At 40.8% G+C, this 16294-nt stretch overlaps 1 protein-coding gene across 3 annotated transcripts in view; it reads left to right on the top strand.

Annotated features, from left to right (window-relative positions):
* LHFPL6 (LHFPL tetraspan subfamily member 6) overlaps window positions 1–8877 on the top strand; it is a 203291-nt gene extending 194414 nt beyond the window's left edge. For all 3 annotated transcript variants that reach the window (XM_072976156.1, XM_006210118.4, XM_031684596.2), the window contains exon 4: window positions 7749–8877. In XM_072976156.1, coding sequence (XP_072832257.1) covers window positions 7749–7867 — 119 coding nt within the window. In that variant the 3' untranslated portion in view covers window positions 7868–8877. The remainder of the gene's footprint in view (window positions 1–7748) is intronic.
* Window positions 8878–16294: the final 7417 nt, after the last annotated feature.

The raw sequence follows: 16294 nt of genomic DNA, 5'->3' as shown, positions 1-16294 counted from the left end.
CCTGCTCAGCTTCCTGCCCACCTGGGTGCCCGTGTCCTGCACGCATATCCCCCTCACTTACTGTTTCACAGTATTTCATGATTAATGCTGTCCACTTTATTAAGGTGGGATTATATCAGCCGGTTGTTTGTTTCATTGGCTGGGATTGGCATGATTGGCTGTGGTTGGCTTGATCGGCTGTGGTTGGCTGTGGTTGGCTGGGAGAGGGTAGGTTTTGTGTTAGCTGGGATGGGGCCAGAAGGCAGGGACCTCCTTGGTCATTCTGCTGTGTGCTAAGTTCAGCAGGGCAACATGTGTAAATGGAGTTGAAGGGGGTGAATGAATATTTTCATGAGGAAAATACACAATAATTTTCATTATGCACATTTCTCATTTTGCATGCCATGTTTTACCAAGCACTGCTCTTTGTACTTACAAGTATAAAAGTGTCCCACTGGTTTTATATGCAGATCCTCCTCAGCTTATGATGGTGTTACATCCCAGTAAAGCCATTGTAAGCTGAAAATGCATTTACTGCATCTGACCTGCCTAACATCATAGCTTAACCTGGCCTGCTTTAATGAGCTCAGAACACTTAGATTAGCCTACAGTTGGCCAAAAATCATCTAACACAAAGCCTTTTTTAAAATAATGAAGTGTTGAGTATCACATGAACTTTATCGAATACTGTCCTGAAAGTGTAAAACAGAACGGTTTTAAGTGTTCACCCCTGTGACTGCCTGGCTGACTCAGAGCTGCTGCTCATTGTCCAGCATCACAAGAGAGGATCAGATTGCACATCGTTGGCCCCAGAAAAGCTGAAATTCAGAATTACAGTTATGGTTTCTAGTGAATGTGTATTGCTTTCACACCATTATAAAGTCATAAAACTGTGAGTCAAGCCATCATAAGTCAGGGACCATCTGTATATGTGTATCTAAGTATCTATTTGTGTATATACCTATATATAAATGTTCATATTTTTTCATTTTGGTCTTGAAATGACTTCAGATTTGTAGAAAAGTTGCAAAAGGAGTACAAAAAATTCTCATAAACTCTTCACCCAGATTCCCTTCATGTTCAGTGTCATCGTATTTGCTTGTCATTCTCCCCCTCTGTCCTGCTCCATTCTCTCCTAGATGGGGTGCCCCTCCAACGCTAACACTTAAGTGAATAAGTCCTTAAAATAGTATCATTTTGCACAGCAGTACAATTACCAAAATGAGGAAATTAACATTGATACCACATTTTAATCTACAGATTGATAAGTTTAAGCATAAAAATATACATGAAAGAGATGGGATTTATTTATTTTTCTCATATTGGGTGGTGTTGGTCTTGGACTTTATTTTTGCTTCATGGTTGTCCATTTGCAAAAAATAACAAATGCAAAGTAGCATTTAAAATCTCCAGATGCTCAAATGAAAAAAAAAAGAAAAAGAAAAAAGCTTGCCGTCCCAATCTACACTCTGATAGTAGAACTTAGTAGGATTTCAGAAAGTATTAATAATAATAGTAATGGCAATAACAATAAACAGTAATGTCTCTTCTCCCCTGACAGATAGTTTGTGCGCAGTAAGTGTTAAGTCCAGCTACTCTTCTGGGTGTCCCGCCCTTTCATGAATTTGAGCTGTGCAGGTGTGGAACCTCAGATGGATACTTTCTGGTAGCCCCCTATCTGAGCACAGGAAAAAGTTCTGGAATCAATGTGATCCAATCGAGTTCAAGCGTCACCATTTATTTGAGATACTGGGCAAGCGGCTTATCTTGTACGTAACTCAATGTGTTCATCTTCAAGATGAGAATGATGTTGGGAAAGTATCAGCAGATTTGCTTCACTGACTTCCTGTAAGTGTCACAGGCAAAAATGGTTAAATGAGATGCCACGTCTAGACTGTGTAGCACCTGGCTCACGGTCTGCCCATGACAGCTAGTATAGAACCGTTCATTTCAGATCTCTATTCTCAGCCCTAGTGTCTGGTTTCCATGCGTGCCACAAACGTGTGTCGGTTGTCTGCTGCGGTCCAGGCATCGTACTGAGCGTTGCGATACAGGAGTGAGACAGGCAATCATGTGGTAAGCTCTGAAACGTTAATCAAACAAATGAAGGAATGAATGTGACGTCCTCAAAAGATGAACTGATCTCTGGAATCTCACTGTTATTCGTAATAAGGCTGTGTTCTTTGTACCTTTTCTTCTGTCTTTATTACTAACAGAAGAAAGACGCAAGTAAAAACGAATTTGAGCCACCCTGAAAAATCAGCCACACCTCTCCCACCCATCTCCTCTCTGGGGCTGCCCTGGAATGCAGCCACAACATCTTTTCCCATTGATTTTGCAGGTGGTTCGCTGTGGTTTGCTGCTTTCTGTTCCATTACCCTCTATTATCTGTCAAGAATAGCATTCCCCATTGCGGAAAGCAGCAGTTTGCCAACAAGGACGCTTGGAGTCCTGTCTGATGCAGCAATGCAGAGAGCAAAAGGCGAAGTTTAAACAGATTTTCTTCTCTAATTTCCTGAAAGGATCACAGACAAAACTTGTCCTCTAGTAAAATGCTTTCTGTTTGCATTGTAATAACAGGAATTTATTGCCCGGACAGGGGAAGAGAGAGGCCGGGGAAGAGTGATTCCCCATTTCCTGGTTTCATTCGGTTCTGTTACTACTCCTGGGCTGCGGTGTGCCTTTTAAAATGTATAAACTTAAACATCTGCTCTTTCTTAATAGCCTAGTGTCCTCGAAAAGACTTTTTCTCCTATTACTGTAAAACACGGTGCTAATTTCTTATTATTGAGCATGTGGGTTTTAACCATGGAAGGAATCATGCTCAGAGAGAAAAAATACCCTACTTTTCCCTTGGAGAAGTTCAGGGTACATTTACATGTATAGTTTCATGAAAAAAATCCCTTATATATCTAGTTAATTTCATTCAACTGAATTTCTACAAAACATGCCTGTAAAACATGCAAGGAATGGTTTCAAAATATTGCAACCGATGTGAGTGACACTCAAGATCAGTCTTACTAGAACTTAAGCTTCGTGAGACCAAAGATGCCGTCTGTCCCTGCTCACTCCTGGGTCTCCAGCTCCTGGAATATTGCAACACATAGAGTCGGTGCTCAAGATTTACTGAATTTTAACTATCTCACATTTCAACACACCAGTATAGACGGACATTCTGAGAAGGAAGTTTTCAGGCTTCTCGCTCTCAAACTCTGAAGGTGGTCACACCCAACTCCATCGCTCCCTTACACCCACAGCGGCATCCATCTGTTACAACAGTACTTTAATAAGACCTAAATCTACATTTCTCCATTGCATTTCCCATCCCCCTGGAGCGAGTAACCCTTCCCTGGCCTCCCACATTCACGCTTGGCTACCTTCTGCTCACCTACCACGTCTCAGCTTAAATTTCACTTCTAATTTAAGACTCTCCTTCATTGACCGCTGAGTATAAAATTCCTTGTGATCTGGTGCCTTAGCATCCTGGATTTTTTTTTTTCTTCAAAGCACAAATCACAATTATCATTATATAATTATCTGAGTAATTATTGTTTAATCCTTACTCCCTTGACTGGACAACAGCTCCCTGATAGCAAGGACTGTATCTTTCCCCAAAGGAGCTCCCTAGGATCCAGTAATTCCTAGTCAGAGTAGGCACTTAATAAATGTTTGTTGAATTAATGAATGAATTGATGGAGAGAGGGAGGGAGAGAGGGTGGGAAGAAGGGAATCAAGATGAGGGGATGGATGAGGGGATGTCTCTTTAGATTTGCCAAAATCTTATTGACACGTCTTGATCTTAATACACCCATCTTGACCATTTCTTGCTTTTCAAAAAATGTGTGTGTGTGTGTGTTTGTGGTGTATGTTCTACAACAGTTTTTTGAGTTTAGATTGATGAACTGGCTATATTTCTATGTCCTCCAAAATACCAGAATAAATCCATATTGAGTTAATTATTTACTTTATGAATTACTTAGCAAATGAAAGTCTTCATATGTGAAATAGGAGAATAATTTTCTTTTAAATCACACTGAACATTAGTAGCTCATTTTGGATCTTAGCCAGTTGCTAAGTTTACACCATAAAATGTATAAATCACACACATAAACTAGCCCATATGTGGAATTTGTGGTGATATTGTGTAACTTCCTCAAACATTTTCTACTACAGTGCACTTTTTATTTGGTGTCCTGCCTTTCCATTTTCACCTGATAGACAGTTTTGCTGATGAGTTGACTTCGTGTTTAATGCACAAATCAGAGAGGCTCCAGAAACGTAACAATTGTTAGAAACGACCCATACATACTTACCAACGCAAGGAGTTGAATTTGCCCCAGGAAGACGGTGGTGCAGGCAGAGGGTGAGACAGTGGATACTGGAGGTGCTCTCCTGGTTCTGGGTCTTTCAGGGGATGACAGCGCTTGGGTGGGTAGGTGAGTGGGTGGGTTATGCCTCTGACAAGGGAAGAAACTTCACAGACCCTTATTAACAGTAAAAAGCAAGAAAGACTTCGACCATTTGCTCCTGTCTGAGATCAGGTTCCCCAGAGCCGACCCTGAGATGAGAATTCAAGTTCAAGGGATCAAGGAGATGTGCCAAGGAGAAACCTGTAAGGACGTGGGAAAGCAAGGTAGTGAAAGAGTAGACACCAGGCAAGGGTGCAGGTTCAGGTGAGGTCCCAGCCTCAACCTGAACTCACGGGGGCTCTGGAACATTCATGACACTGCAGAGTTTGTCCCACCTGGAGGTGAGAAAATAGGTTTTGAGACTCCTGCATTGGCTACTGGTCACCCCAGGGGTACTTGAAACTCCCTGAGAGTTGGAGCAAAGTAGCTCCCTGCTCACAGGTCCCCCGAAGCGGGTTTGTTAGGAGTAAAGTACAGTCAGAAGCTGCTGGATGAGGTTCCCAAAGCCAGCAAAAGGCATCCAAAGGTATCGGGTGGAGCACCTATACCATCTGCTACAGCGATCTTGCCAGCTAAGAACCCCTAATTACGTATTTACTTACCAGAGGTGCTGGGGATTGAACCCAGGACCTCATGCATACTAGGCATGCACTTTACCACTGAGCTATACCCTCCACCCATACACTTAAGCTGTTTCATTGCCTTTACCGGAGGAAAAAAAAGTTTTACACTGTCTTTCCTGTCATTTCTGATAGTTAATGCTTCCATAGTTTCTTTTTTCATCTTTAGTTAACACACGTGGCTACTGTCACACACACTATTCTTAAATAATTAGCCTCACCAGCTTCTTTTCCTTGAGTGTGTCCAATAATTAATATAGAATCATGTACTCCACCTTTCATGTTAAGTCATGGAACTGTGTGCAGGTCAATACCTTGTTATTCATGTACAATTGATTGTGTTATGAGCCTTATGCTGGAAGGACTGACCACAAATTTTGCTGACTTTTTGAAAGGTCCTAAACCACCTGCGATCTCTTATCTACCTATTAATTTCTCTCTCTTAGATTTATTTAGTCCAGCTAAGGAGTAATTTGAAATGGAGATTACTCTCAAGACTCACGGCCACATTAGCCTACGGTTGTCAGAAAATCTGGTCCATGAAGGAGACTCTGTTACCCTTGAAAAAGACTGATTCTATCTATCACTATTAATGGAGGTCATTGTGCCACTGAGACGTAGCCGGAGGTAGAGATGTGCTCTTTCACGATCTATTATCCTTTTAAATTTAACACACTCTGTGTGATGCTGTAAATGCGTAATCGGTGTGGGAACTTCTCTCCTAAATATCTGTGTCAAAATAATACGAGAGTTACTCTTCTTTTTTAACATTTTTTATTGATTTATAATCATTTTACAGTGTTGTGTCAAATTCCAGTGTAGAGCACAATTTTTCAGTTATACATGAATATATATATATATTCATTGTCACATTTTTTTTCTCTGTGAGCTACCATAAGATCTTGTATATATTTCCCTGTGCTACACAGTATAATCTTGTTTATCTAGTCTACATATTGAAATCCCAGTCTGTCCCTTCCCACCCCCCGCCCCCTTGGCAACCACAAGTTTGTATTCTATGTCTATGAGTCTGTTTCTTTTTTTGTTTTGTATTTATGTTTTGTTTGTTTGTTTGTTTTAGATTCCACATTTGAGCAATCTCATATGGTATTTTTCTTTCTCTTTCTGGCTTACTTCACTTAGAATGACATTCTCTAGGAGCATCCATGTTGCTGCAAATGGCGTTATGTTGTTGGTCTTTATGGCTGAATAGTATTCCATTGTATAAATATACCACCTCTTCTTTATCCAGTCATCTGTTGATGGACATTCGGGCTGTTTCCATGTCTTGGCTATTGTAAATAGTGCTGCTATGAACATTGGGGTGCGGGTGTCATCCTGAAGTAGGGTTCCTTCTGGATATATGCCCAGGAGTGGGATTTCTGGGTCGTACGGTAAGTCTATTCCTAGTCTTTTGAGAAATCTCCATACTGTTTTCCACAGTGGCTGCACCAAACTGCATTCCCACCAGCAGTGTAGGGGGTTCCCTTTTCTCCACAGCCTCTCCAGCATTTGTCATTTCTGGAGTTTTGAATGATGGCCATTCTGACTGGTGTCAGGTGATACCTCATTGTAGTTTTGATTTGCATTTCTCTGATAATTAGTGATATTGAGCATTTTTTCATGTACCTATTGATCATTTGTATGTCTTCCTTGGAGAATTGCTTGTTTAGGTCTTCTGCCCATTTTTAGATTGGGTTGTTTATTTTCTTCTTATTGAGTTGTATGAGCTGCTTATATATTCTGGAGATCAAGCCTTTGTTGGTTTCATTTGCAAAAATTTTTTCCCGTTCCGTAGGTTGTCTTTTTGTTTTACTAATGGTTTCCTTTGCTGTGCAGAAGCTTGCAAGTTTCATTAGGCCCCACATATTTACTATATTTTGAAAAGAATAGCTGTCTGACTATTTTGTTTCTTGTCTTTCTGTCTTTCTTTTACTTTCCCTTTCATTCCAACAGTTATTTATTGAGGTCCTGCTGTGAGCCAGGCACTGTTGTAGGGTTACAGTGGGAACAAAATATACAAAGGTCTGCCCTAATTGAAACTTTCATTCTAGTGAGATAGACTGCAGTTAAACACATGCACACACAATATTTACAAACCATGGTAAATGCTACAAAGGCAGTAAAGGGAGGTGAGTGAACAGAGTGACTTTGATGAGGCAGGTTGGAAGTGGGTGCCATTTGAAAAGGGACTGGCTCTCTAACAGTTTGGGAGGAGAATTTTCTGGGAAGAAGGAATAATGAGTGTTGACCTCAGGAGAACCTGGAAGCTTTTGTTCTCCAGTTCAGAACAAAAGAGTCCAGCCAGAGTCATCACACAATTCCCTGTAAATAGCAGTATTTGCTTCAGCATTCTCCTTGAAACTGATCTTCTCCGTACGGTGGCCCCTTTGAAGAAGGACTGTTTCTATATTTAAAATTTTTTTCTAAGGTACCACATTATGCATATGAGTTTGGGCGATTTAAATCGGATCCCGTATCTTCATCTCTCCTGTCCTGATTGCTGCCATTCCTCCTTTCCTTCCACCACAGGAGTGAGACTTGGTGGGGGAGAACAGGTTTCTGTCTTGAGATAACTTTCAGCTCTTGCTATCATTCTGGTTGCATGGGCACCACATTTCTAATGGATATTCTAGTTTCACTTTGGTACGCCAGGAACGCACATCCTGGGAGAAATAACAGCCTCCTGTGACATCATCCTGATCTGTGCCTGCTTCCTCTCCCCCTCTCGTGCCCCTAGGGAAGTGTGAGATTGGCTGGGCCTACTACTGCACGGGAGCCGGTGCTGCGGCCGCCATGCTGCTGTGCACGTGGTTGGCTTGCTTCTCAGGCAAGAAACAGAAACAGTACCCGTACTGAGACGGAGCCACCAAGAGCGGACAAAGGAGAAGACAAAGACGGGCCGATGGGACTGGGAGGGACTGAAGCCCCCAGCTACTTCCAAAAAGGTGGAAAAGTGGTTCTAAACCATACTGTGCTCATGAAATAAAACCCAGTGGAGTCAGAAACATTATACAATGTGGAAGGGTTGTATGAGATCTGTGAAAGAAACGTAGGGCATGGAATGATAGAGAAAAATGGACCAAAGGCTAAAACTATTGCAGGGTGTTGGATGTTTCTGTTCCACGGAGTATTGTTAACGTAGAACACATACATACACAAAACAAATATATATATATGCAAACAAGGGTTGTTTTTTCTTTTTTTTTGGATGACGACTCAGAGAATCATAAGGGCTAGTAGAAACAGTATTATGTTGGGAAGCAGGGAAACCCACAGATGTTCCCTGTAAGTCATGGCACTTCTGAAAGCACACGAGCACATGCAGACATACGCATCCACACACATGCTCATACACAAACACAGAAATTGTCGCACAGACTGAGAGGTTTAACGGTGCATCGCTCCTCTGTTTTCTTCTTAATACACACTTAAAATACAGTATTATCACTTTATAAAGCATACATTAAACCTAATAAGTGGGCCAATAAGCCACTCTATCAGTATTTTGTATATCCTGCATAAACTCTTTATGCCCTCAACGTGTTTTCAGTGTTTATGCAGACCATTAGAATTAAGCCTTTGTATTTCAATATTATTCAAAAATATGCAATATTTCTCTGAGTAGCTTCTGCTATGATATTCTTATGAAGTAAAGGGGCAACTTTCTGTCCATTGTAGGAGAGATTTCAATGGAAGTTGAGAGTAACAAGAGACATTTTTCCAGTCATTAAATCTTGTTTTCGTTTGTCCATTATTGTACTGTGCTGTACCACATTTATTCCAATATTCATTTTGTAAAAAAATTTAAAAAGTGCTATTTTGTTTGTATTTGAAAAGCTCTGTGAATAAATTCTCTTTGATCAATAGCTGGATGAGTCATAGTGTTAATTCAGTTATGAAGTTGGCTTCTTTAATTTCCTAAATATAGCCTTTCAACTCCAACAGTCTTGTAAATTTCCCATTTCCATTTCCTTTTAAGGCCCCCCATTCATTCACTCCCTAGTCATCCAACCAGGCATTATTCTCGCACACAAGGTATTAAAGGTGAGTAAGACATAGTTTCTGCTTTCAACTTAAGTTCTTTGCAACCAGAATTCTAACAGCCTATTCATTGCACTTAAATCATGATCAAATTCTTAGGAGAGAGGAATTTCAAGTCTATTTTGGATGAGGTTTGAAACTATGGGTGATATTCAGAAGTGATTGAAGGCATGAGAACCAGGTCGTGGTTCAGTCTCCGTGGATGATGGCAGAGGGGTCACATGTGGCCAGTGACATGCTGCTCCTCCTTTTCTATGAGAGGCTGAATTTCTTGGGTGCTTCTGTGCCAAGGACAATTTCATACCACTGTCTTTCAGGGGTCTAGGCCGTTGAGCAAGTTTCTCTCACACTTCTGTTCCCAGCATAAAGCCTTGACTGGAGAGAAAGATTTGGACCCTTTCAAGACCCCCTAACAGAACCAGCTCTTCCAAAAGCAAAGATGGGATAATGGATACATTCTTCCATGAGGTAATACTGAGTAAGCCTCAAATCCTTAAAAGTGCAGCTTCAATTAGTTTCTAATTATATATATTTTTCATATTTGGAAATTGAGCGTTCTGGCTATTTATATATGTTACTGTGTTTTTCAGTTTAATGTGAATAGCTGAATATCACGCTTGCTTCTGGCACTTTTAATCATCCAGGGTGAGGATTCACATTGTCCTGGAAGAACAATACAAGACTCTGGCCAATAACATTCTAGACTTTCTGAGGCTTTGTTGCTATGGAAAAAGTCACTCTGCTCTCAAATGCTTTATTCATCACGCACTGAATGCCGTTTGATTGTGTCTCATTGTCTACTGAGCAGGGGCCGCTCCACTCTGTGGTTTCCTGTCGGGAGGAGAAGATTGCACTTTGCTTCCTCCATGAGCCCATCATTTTCATCTATTGCTGGTGCTTTCCAAATTTCTTAAACTGCACCTTCCTGTCAGAAGAGTATTATGACTTCTTAGCTCCCATGATCAAGTTGGAGGTCTCTATGGAATTCATTAAAGTCTAATTTCTCAGACAGATTTAATGATGACATTGTCATTTTTATGTAATCCAGATGGCTTTTGACATTAGTGAACCTCTCTAGAATAAAAGCTGATCACTCTGACGTGATGAAGTCATTTGGCAAGCCCTGTATCTCAAGTTCCAACTGGTCATATTTTTTTTTTTTGATTCAGGATGTCCCAGTATTTGATGAGGAGCATCTAATGTATTAAGAATTATATAAAAAATAAAGAATTACGTATACTGCTTTTCAAAAGAAAATCAGGATTCATTAAATAATAATAATAATAACAATAATAATAAAATCTGTGAAAAATATGTATTCACAGGCTGCTTACTGATGTACATTGAAGGGTCCAAAAAAGCTCCATTCACAACCTCATGAAGCTTTCATTGCTTGTACATGCTTGTGAGGTTAGTGGGGAGTTTTCCTTATTTTTAGGAAGAGAAAATGATGTGGAAAGAAGTTAATTGATGGAATTGAATCAACTCTTCCAATTTTCCACATATTTGTGTATTTGGGTAACAGATAGTTCTCGAGCTCCTGCTACTTGCTAGGTGCTCTGCTAGCTAGAAAGCACTCCACAAAGCGCAGCCCCTGTTTTCTAGTTGGTCCCAAGCTTATGGGGGACAAGGAACAAGAACATTAGTGATGGTATTACGTGTCCTGTGATGTCAACTGACTCTCAAAGACAGGGAGGAGATTCCCTCCAGGTAAGAATGCTGCACAGATAAATATAAAAGGAAAAGAAAGGTGATAAACTATGATTTTCTGTTCTTCAGAGGATATCATTAAGAAAATGAAAAGGTAAGCCAAAGACTGGAAAAGTTACATATCTGGCAAAGAACTTAGAGTCAAAATATATGAAGGACTTTTTCCAATGAATAGTAAAAAGATAAACAATTCAGTTTTTCTAAATGGTTAAAAACACAAATGGAATATTCCACAAAAGAAGATACACACATTTCAATAATTACATTGAAAAGTTACTCAACATCAATAGTCAAGGAGGATATGAAACTCAGAGCCACAATGAACCACTTAACATACACTAGACTAGGGGGAGGGCATAACTCAGTGGCAGAGTGTGTGCTTAGCATGCATGAGGTCCTGGGTTCAATCCTCAGTATCTCTATTAAAATAAATACATAAATAAATAAACCTAATCATCTCCCCCCTCAAAAAACAAAACCAAATCAAGTCAGATACACTAGATTGAATAAAATATTTACACCACCAAATGTTGCTGAGTATGGAGATGCATAGCTAGAAGCCATCAGGCAGTTTCTTATTATGTTAACCATATTAATTTCCCTCCTAGGTCTTTATGTAAAAAAAAAAAAACCAAAACCTAAGTCCACAAAAAGATGGCATTAAAGTGTTTGGAGTTCAGAATAACTCCAAGTTGGGAACAACTCAAATGGCTACCAATACATAAGGGAAATTATGGTATATTTAAACAATGGAATACCACTTGGCAATGGAAAGGAATGAACTTCCAGTACACACAACATAGATAAGTCACACAGACTTAATGTTGAACAAAGAAGCCCGACACACAGGCAAAACTAATAAATAATGATAGAAATCAGAACTGTGATTAACCTGAGTTGATTAACTGGTGAAGACACAGGGAACTTCCTGGGATGATGGAAATGTTCTATATATCAATTAGGGTGTTGGTTACATGTATGTATACACTTGCCAGAATCCACGCACTTACAGTCTGCACTTTACTGTATGTTAATTGTAGCTTAATACATAGGGATTGACCATATGAGATCACTCATATGTGGAATCTAAAAAAAAAAAAAAAACCAAACAAACAAAGCATAAATACAAAACAGAAATAGATTCATAAACATAGAATACAAACTTCTGGTTGCCAAGGGGGCGGGAGGTGGGAAGGGATAGACTGGGATTTCAAAATTGTAGAATAGATAAACAAGATTATACTGTACAGCAGGGAAATATATACAAGATCTTATGGTAGCTCACAGAGGAAAAATGTGACAATGAATATTTATGTGTTCATTTATAACTGAAAAATTGTGCTCTACACTGGAATTTGACACAACATTGTAAAATGATTATAAATCAATAAAAAATGTTTAAAAAAAATAGGGATTGGTGGGAGGAGGTTCTTAAAGAGTACTGGCGTTGTGAGATGTCTCGCAGGGCTGCAGTGAGGGTGCACCAGCGAATGGTGGGGGATGAGGTAGGAGAAGGGCAAGAAGTGCTTTGTGTGCCCCGCTGAAAGGATCAAAACTGATCCTGGAGGCAGTGGAAGGATTTGACAGGAGATGTGGTGTGACTAACTTGTGTGTTTTAGAATGATCCCTGGAGCAAGAATGGTGTGTCACTGAGTGGCAGAGGTGGGGAGAGGAATTGTCACATTGTGTTCATCCTGCCAACATAGAGTTGTTGAGCTCGTAGTATGGTCAAAGTGCTTGGGAAAAGGAGACGAACAAACACAATATCATCCAGGTGAGAAGTGGTAGGGTCCCCAGCTAGGCCAAGTCAGTGGAGATGGAGAGGATGGGACATTAGAGAGAACAGGAGGATAGAATCAGTAGATCCTTGGGATACAGAGAGTGGGAAAGATGGCAGTAGAGGTGGTTCCGGCATGGGCAGTTGGGTGGATGGGAATGCCACACACACAGACAGGATATGAAAGAACATGGAAATAAGAAAGACTTGTGTGTGAGACATCCAGATGGAATGCCTAGTGGGTAGTTAAAAATTAAGTCTTCTGGCTCAGAAGAAACTTGGGGTCTATCAACAATAGATTTGGCCAGTATCAGTGAGTATTAAGGCATTAATAAGAAATCGATGCAGAAGAAACCTTAGAAAGCATCAGCATTTAAAGGACTGGAACATGGAAAGGATCCCTGTTGAAGGAGCAATCTGAGGCAAGAGAAAATTCAAAAGAAGATATTGTTACAGACACCGTTGAAAGAGAAGAGAATTTCAAGAGGGAAGGCATTCTTAACAGTGTTTATGGCAAATACCTTGGGGGAGCCAAGACATACTTGTTTGATTTGATAATGAGAAGGTTAATAATGACCTCAGTAGTTTTAGTAGAGTAGTGTGGGTGGAACAGAAATTGTTAGATGTAGCAGACTGAATGAGAGATAAAGAAGACGAGAAATCCAGAGCAGTCTTTCAAGAAACTTAGCTGTAGGTTGGGGGCAGAACATGGGGAATTACTGTTTGATGGGTGTCAAGTTACAGCTGTACAAGATGAATAAACTCTGGAGACCTGCTACCCAACATGGTGCCTGCAGTGAACAGTATGGTGATGTCCACTGAAAAATGTGTTCCTACGGTAGATCTCATGTTACGTGTTCCCAGCACACACACAAAGAAGGAGACACAAGGAAACGTTTGGAGGTGATGGATAAGTTCATTACCCTGATTGTGGTGATATCATGGATGTAGGTCTATGTCCAAACTCATCAAATTGTGTTTATTAAATATGTTCAGGTTCTTGTGTATCATTTATACCTTATTAAATCGCAAAAACCAAAAGAAACCTAACTGAAAGGAAGGATAAAGACAGAATTCATCCAGCATTTGTGTTAATACCAAAACAGTCTTTGTAAAACCTGTTTTTGCCGCCCGTGGTGATGGAGTGCATTTGTCCACACATCAAATGTTCAGGCACCCCTCTCTGATTCAGGCTTCCTCTCTCTCATGATGTGGAGTGGGTATCTCAAGACAGCTTCCCTGGAAATGAGCCCACTAGATCATTATACAAGCGTCCAGCAAGCCCACAGGATCGAGAAGAAATTGCCTGTCACCTCAAGAGCCATTTATGAAGGGACAGAATTGGACTAATTCCCCAGAGCAGAGTAAGAGGGGGCCATGATCTGGGTCGCCGCACTAACACCTACCCAGGGAGGGGGGGTCAATGAGAAAATAATTGATTTTCCCCTGGAAGAGTTCCCCTCGTGTGGAAAAAGGACAATATTCTCATGATTCAGATCTTTACTTCTGAATCATGAGTGCCTGGTCTCATGTTGTGCACTCAAGGGATCGTTAAAGTAAATGTTCCTACCTGAAAATAAATGGCAGTAATGAAAAATGAAATTTTTAACACGAACAAGAGCAAGGAGAGAACGTCATGCTAGAAAGCCATCTGTGGCCACGCTGAAGCTAAATTGCTTCCACCAGCGGTTGGAGCTGGAAACTCTTCTGTGTGTTTTGTTTTTCCTTAACAATTTTCACAATTGTTATTTCCCTGGGATATGAGGAGGCGCTGTTGCTGGTCCCCTTTTGCAGACTCTGCCGTCACTTCTGCAGATGATTGCCTGGGGTGTTTAGTTTGGCTCACTCACAATGTTTTCTAATGGTTTCTGATATCCTGGTATTTTTCTTTTAATTATTTACTCATTTATACTGTGGGGAGCATGCATGATGTCCTGGGTTCAATCCCCAGTAGCTCCATTAAAAAAATGAATAATTAAGCTGAATTACCTCTCTCTCCCCAAAACAAACAAAATAATTAAAAATAAATTTTAAAAATTAAAAAAAAAGTGTTTTTTGATCACTTACTATGCATCATACATTGTCAGCTTTTTCTTTGGGTTCTATTAAAAAAAAATCCTCACAGTAACCATGTATGAGTTTTTTAGGTTTTACTGAAGATTTGGCAGGGGACGCTGGAGGAGGGGTTGGCAAGGCAACATGACGACTCTACAAGGGGCAGTAGACTGCCTTCCTTTAGCTGCCCTTCCTCTGTGACGTTCCCATAAACCTCCCAACCCGGTCTCTTCATGGAGCTGCCTCCTCTGTCCTCTTCTTTTCTTAACGTTTGTGCCCCGATACTCAGACTTCAAAAGTTGGAGTCCTGCAGGGTCCTCTTCCTTCCAAACCATTACCTACCTGAGCCATCTCATGCATTTCCACGGCTTCAATTACATCTATTTCTGGAAGACTCCCAAAGTACATATTCAACCCCAGACCTCCTCTACCCAGCTGCATAGGCAACATCCCCACTTAGCAAACTCACAAAAATGTCAAACCCTCATCCAGAATAGAATTTATGATCTTCCTCCCTAAACCAGCTCTGTCACCAACATTCTTTGTCCCTGTATCCCACCGCCATGAACCACATTGCTCACGTCAGAAGCCTTAGCCACCCTGGGCACCTTCCTCTCTCTCTTCCACATCAATTCCATCCCTCAGTTAGTTCCACTTTTCCCCATCTCCACTGATACTATCCTAACCCAGTTATTGTTAACAGACCTGAGGCAATTTACCCAGTCCCACGTTCAAGTTCTTGTTGCAAACAGCACTAGCCTAGGAAGTTTGGAGATTGGTGAGAGCTGTAGGCATCTCCTCCACAAGTTTACCACCAGCTGAGACGTTACAATGAAAGCAAGTCTCCGACTCGATTCTGCCTCATCTACAGACATCTGTTTGCAAGTAAAAACAAAAGCTGTCACCCAGTCTGTTCCACTTATTCGTACTTCAGGCACTTTGCAGAAGTGCCCAGCATGAAAGGTTCACTTGAGCAGGTGGGACGATATTCCAGCAGCAGGATTCTGCTCACCTTCTTTGGAGCAGAACCTCTGTTAAGTAGTGGGACATGGAGCCAAGTGTCTGGTTAGCAAGGCCTCGGTTACCATTCCTAAAGGTGAGAGGGCATGCTGGGCCCGTGGGACTCTCCGAACTCTGTTCACGCCAACGTAGAGGTGACTGTGTAATTGACCAGAGTCAGTTCCTAAATTTCAAATGTCTTTCACCAATGAAATAGCCTTTCTAGCTTTCTGATGCCAATGATCAGATTCTCTGATGAAATGTGAACGGTGATATTTGAAGATATTTGTTGCTGCCTCTGGCAAATGGATGTCTCATGAGAATAGACCAAATTTAAGTAGTCACCTCTAGGGAGGAGGTTTAAAAGAACACGTATTTGCATGTCATTACATATATAACATATAACACACATATATACATGCATATATATATATGTAAATTTATGTATCATAAATACATCCCTTCTTATCTGCATACTCTGAACTCATCTTCTCATGTCCTCGCTTGCTCTCCTCGAAGCCCATTTTCCACGTTGGTGAAAATATCAGCGTGTAACATCACAGATCTACTCACTCCCCTAACCCAGTGGCTTCTCACTTCTCTTGTTTCACTTGGTCTCTGTGTCTCTTACTTCCCTGCCTTTTGCCACGCTTGTCCTTTTATGCGTTGTGCTCGACTACACTGTCTTCCCAACCCCGGTT

The sequence above is a fragment of the Vicugna pacos genome, chromosome 14 (assembly GCF_048564905.1).
Source record: "Vicugna pacos chromosome 14, VicPac4, whole genome shotgun sequence".
Taxonomy (NCBI): Eukaryota; Metazoa; Chordata; class Mammalia; order Artiodactyla; family Camelidae; genus Vicugna; species Vicugna pacos.
This window is presented reverse-complemented; position numbering and strand designations above follow the sequence as displayed.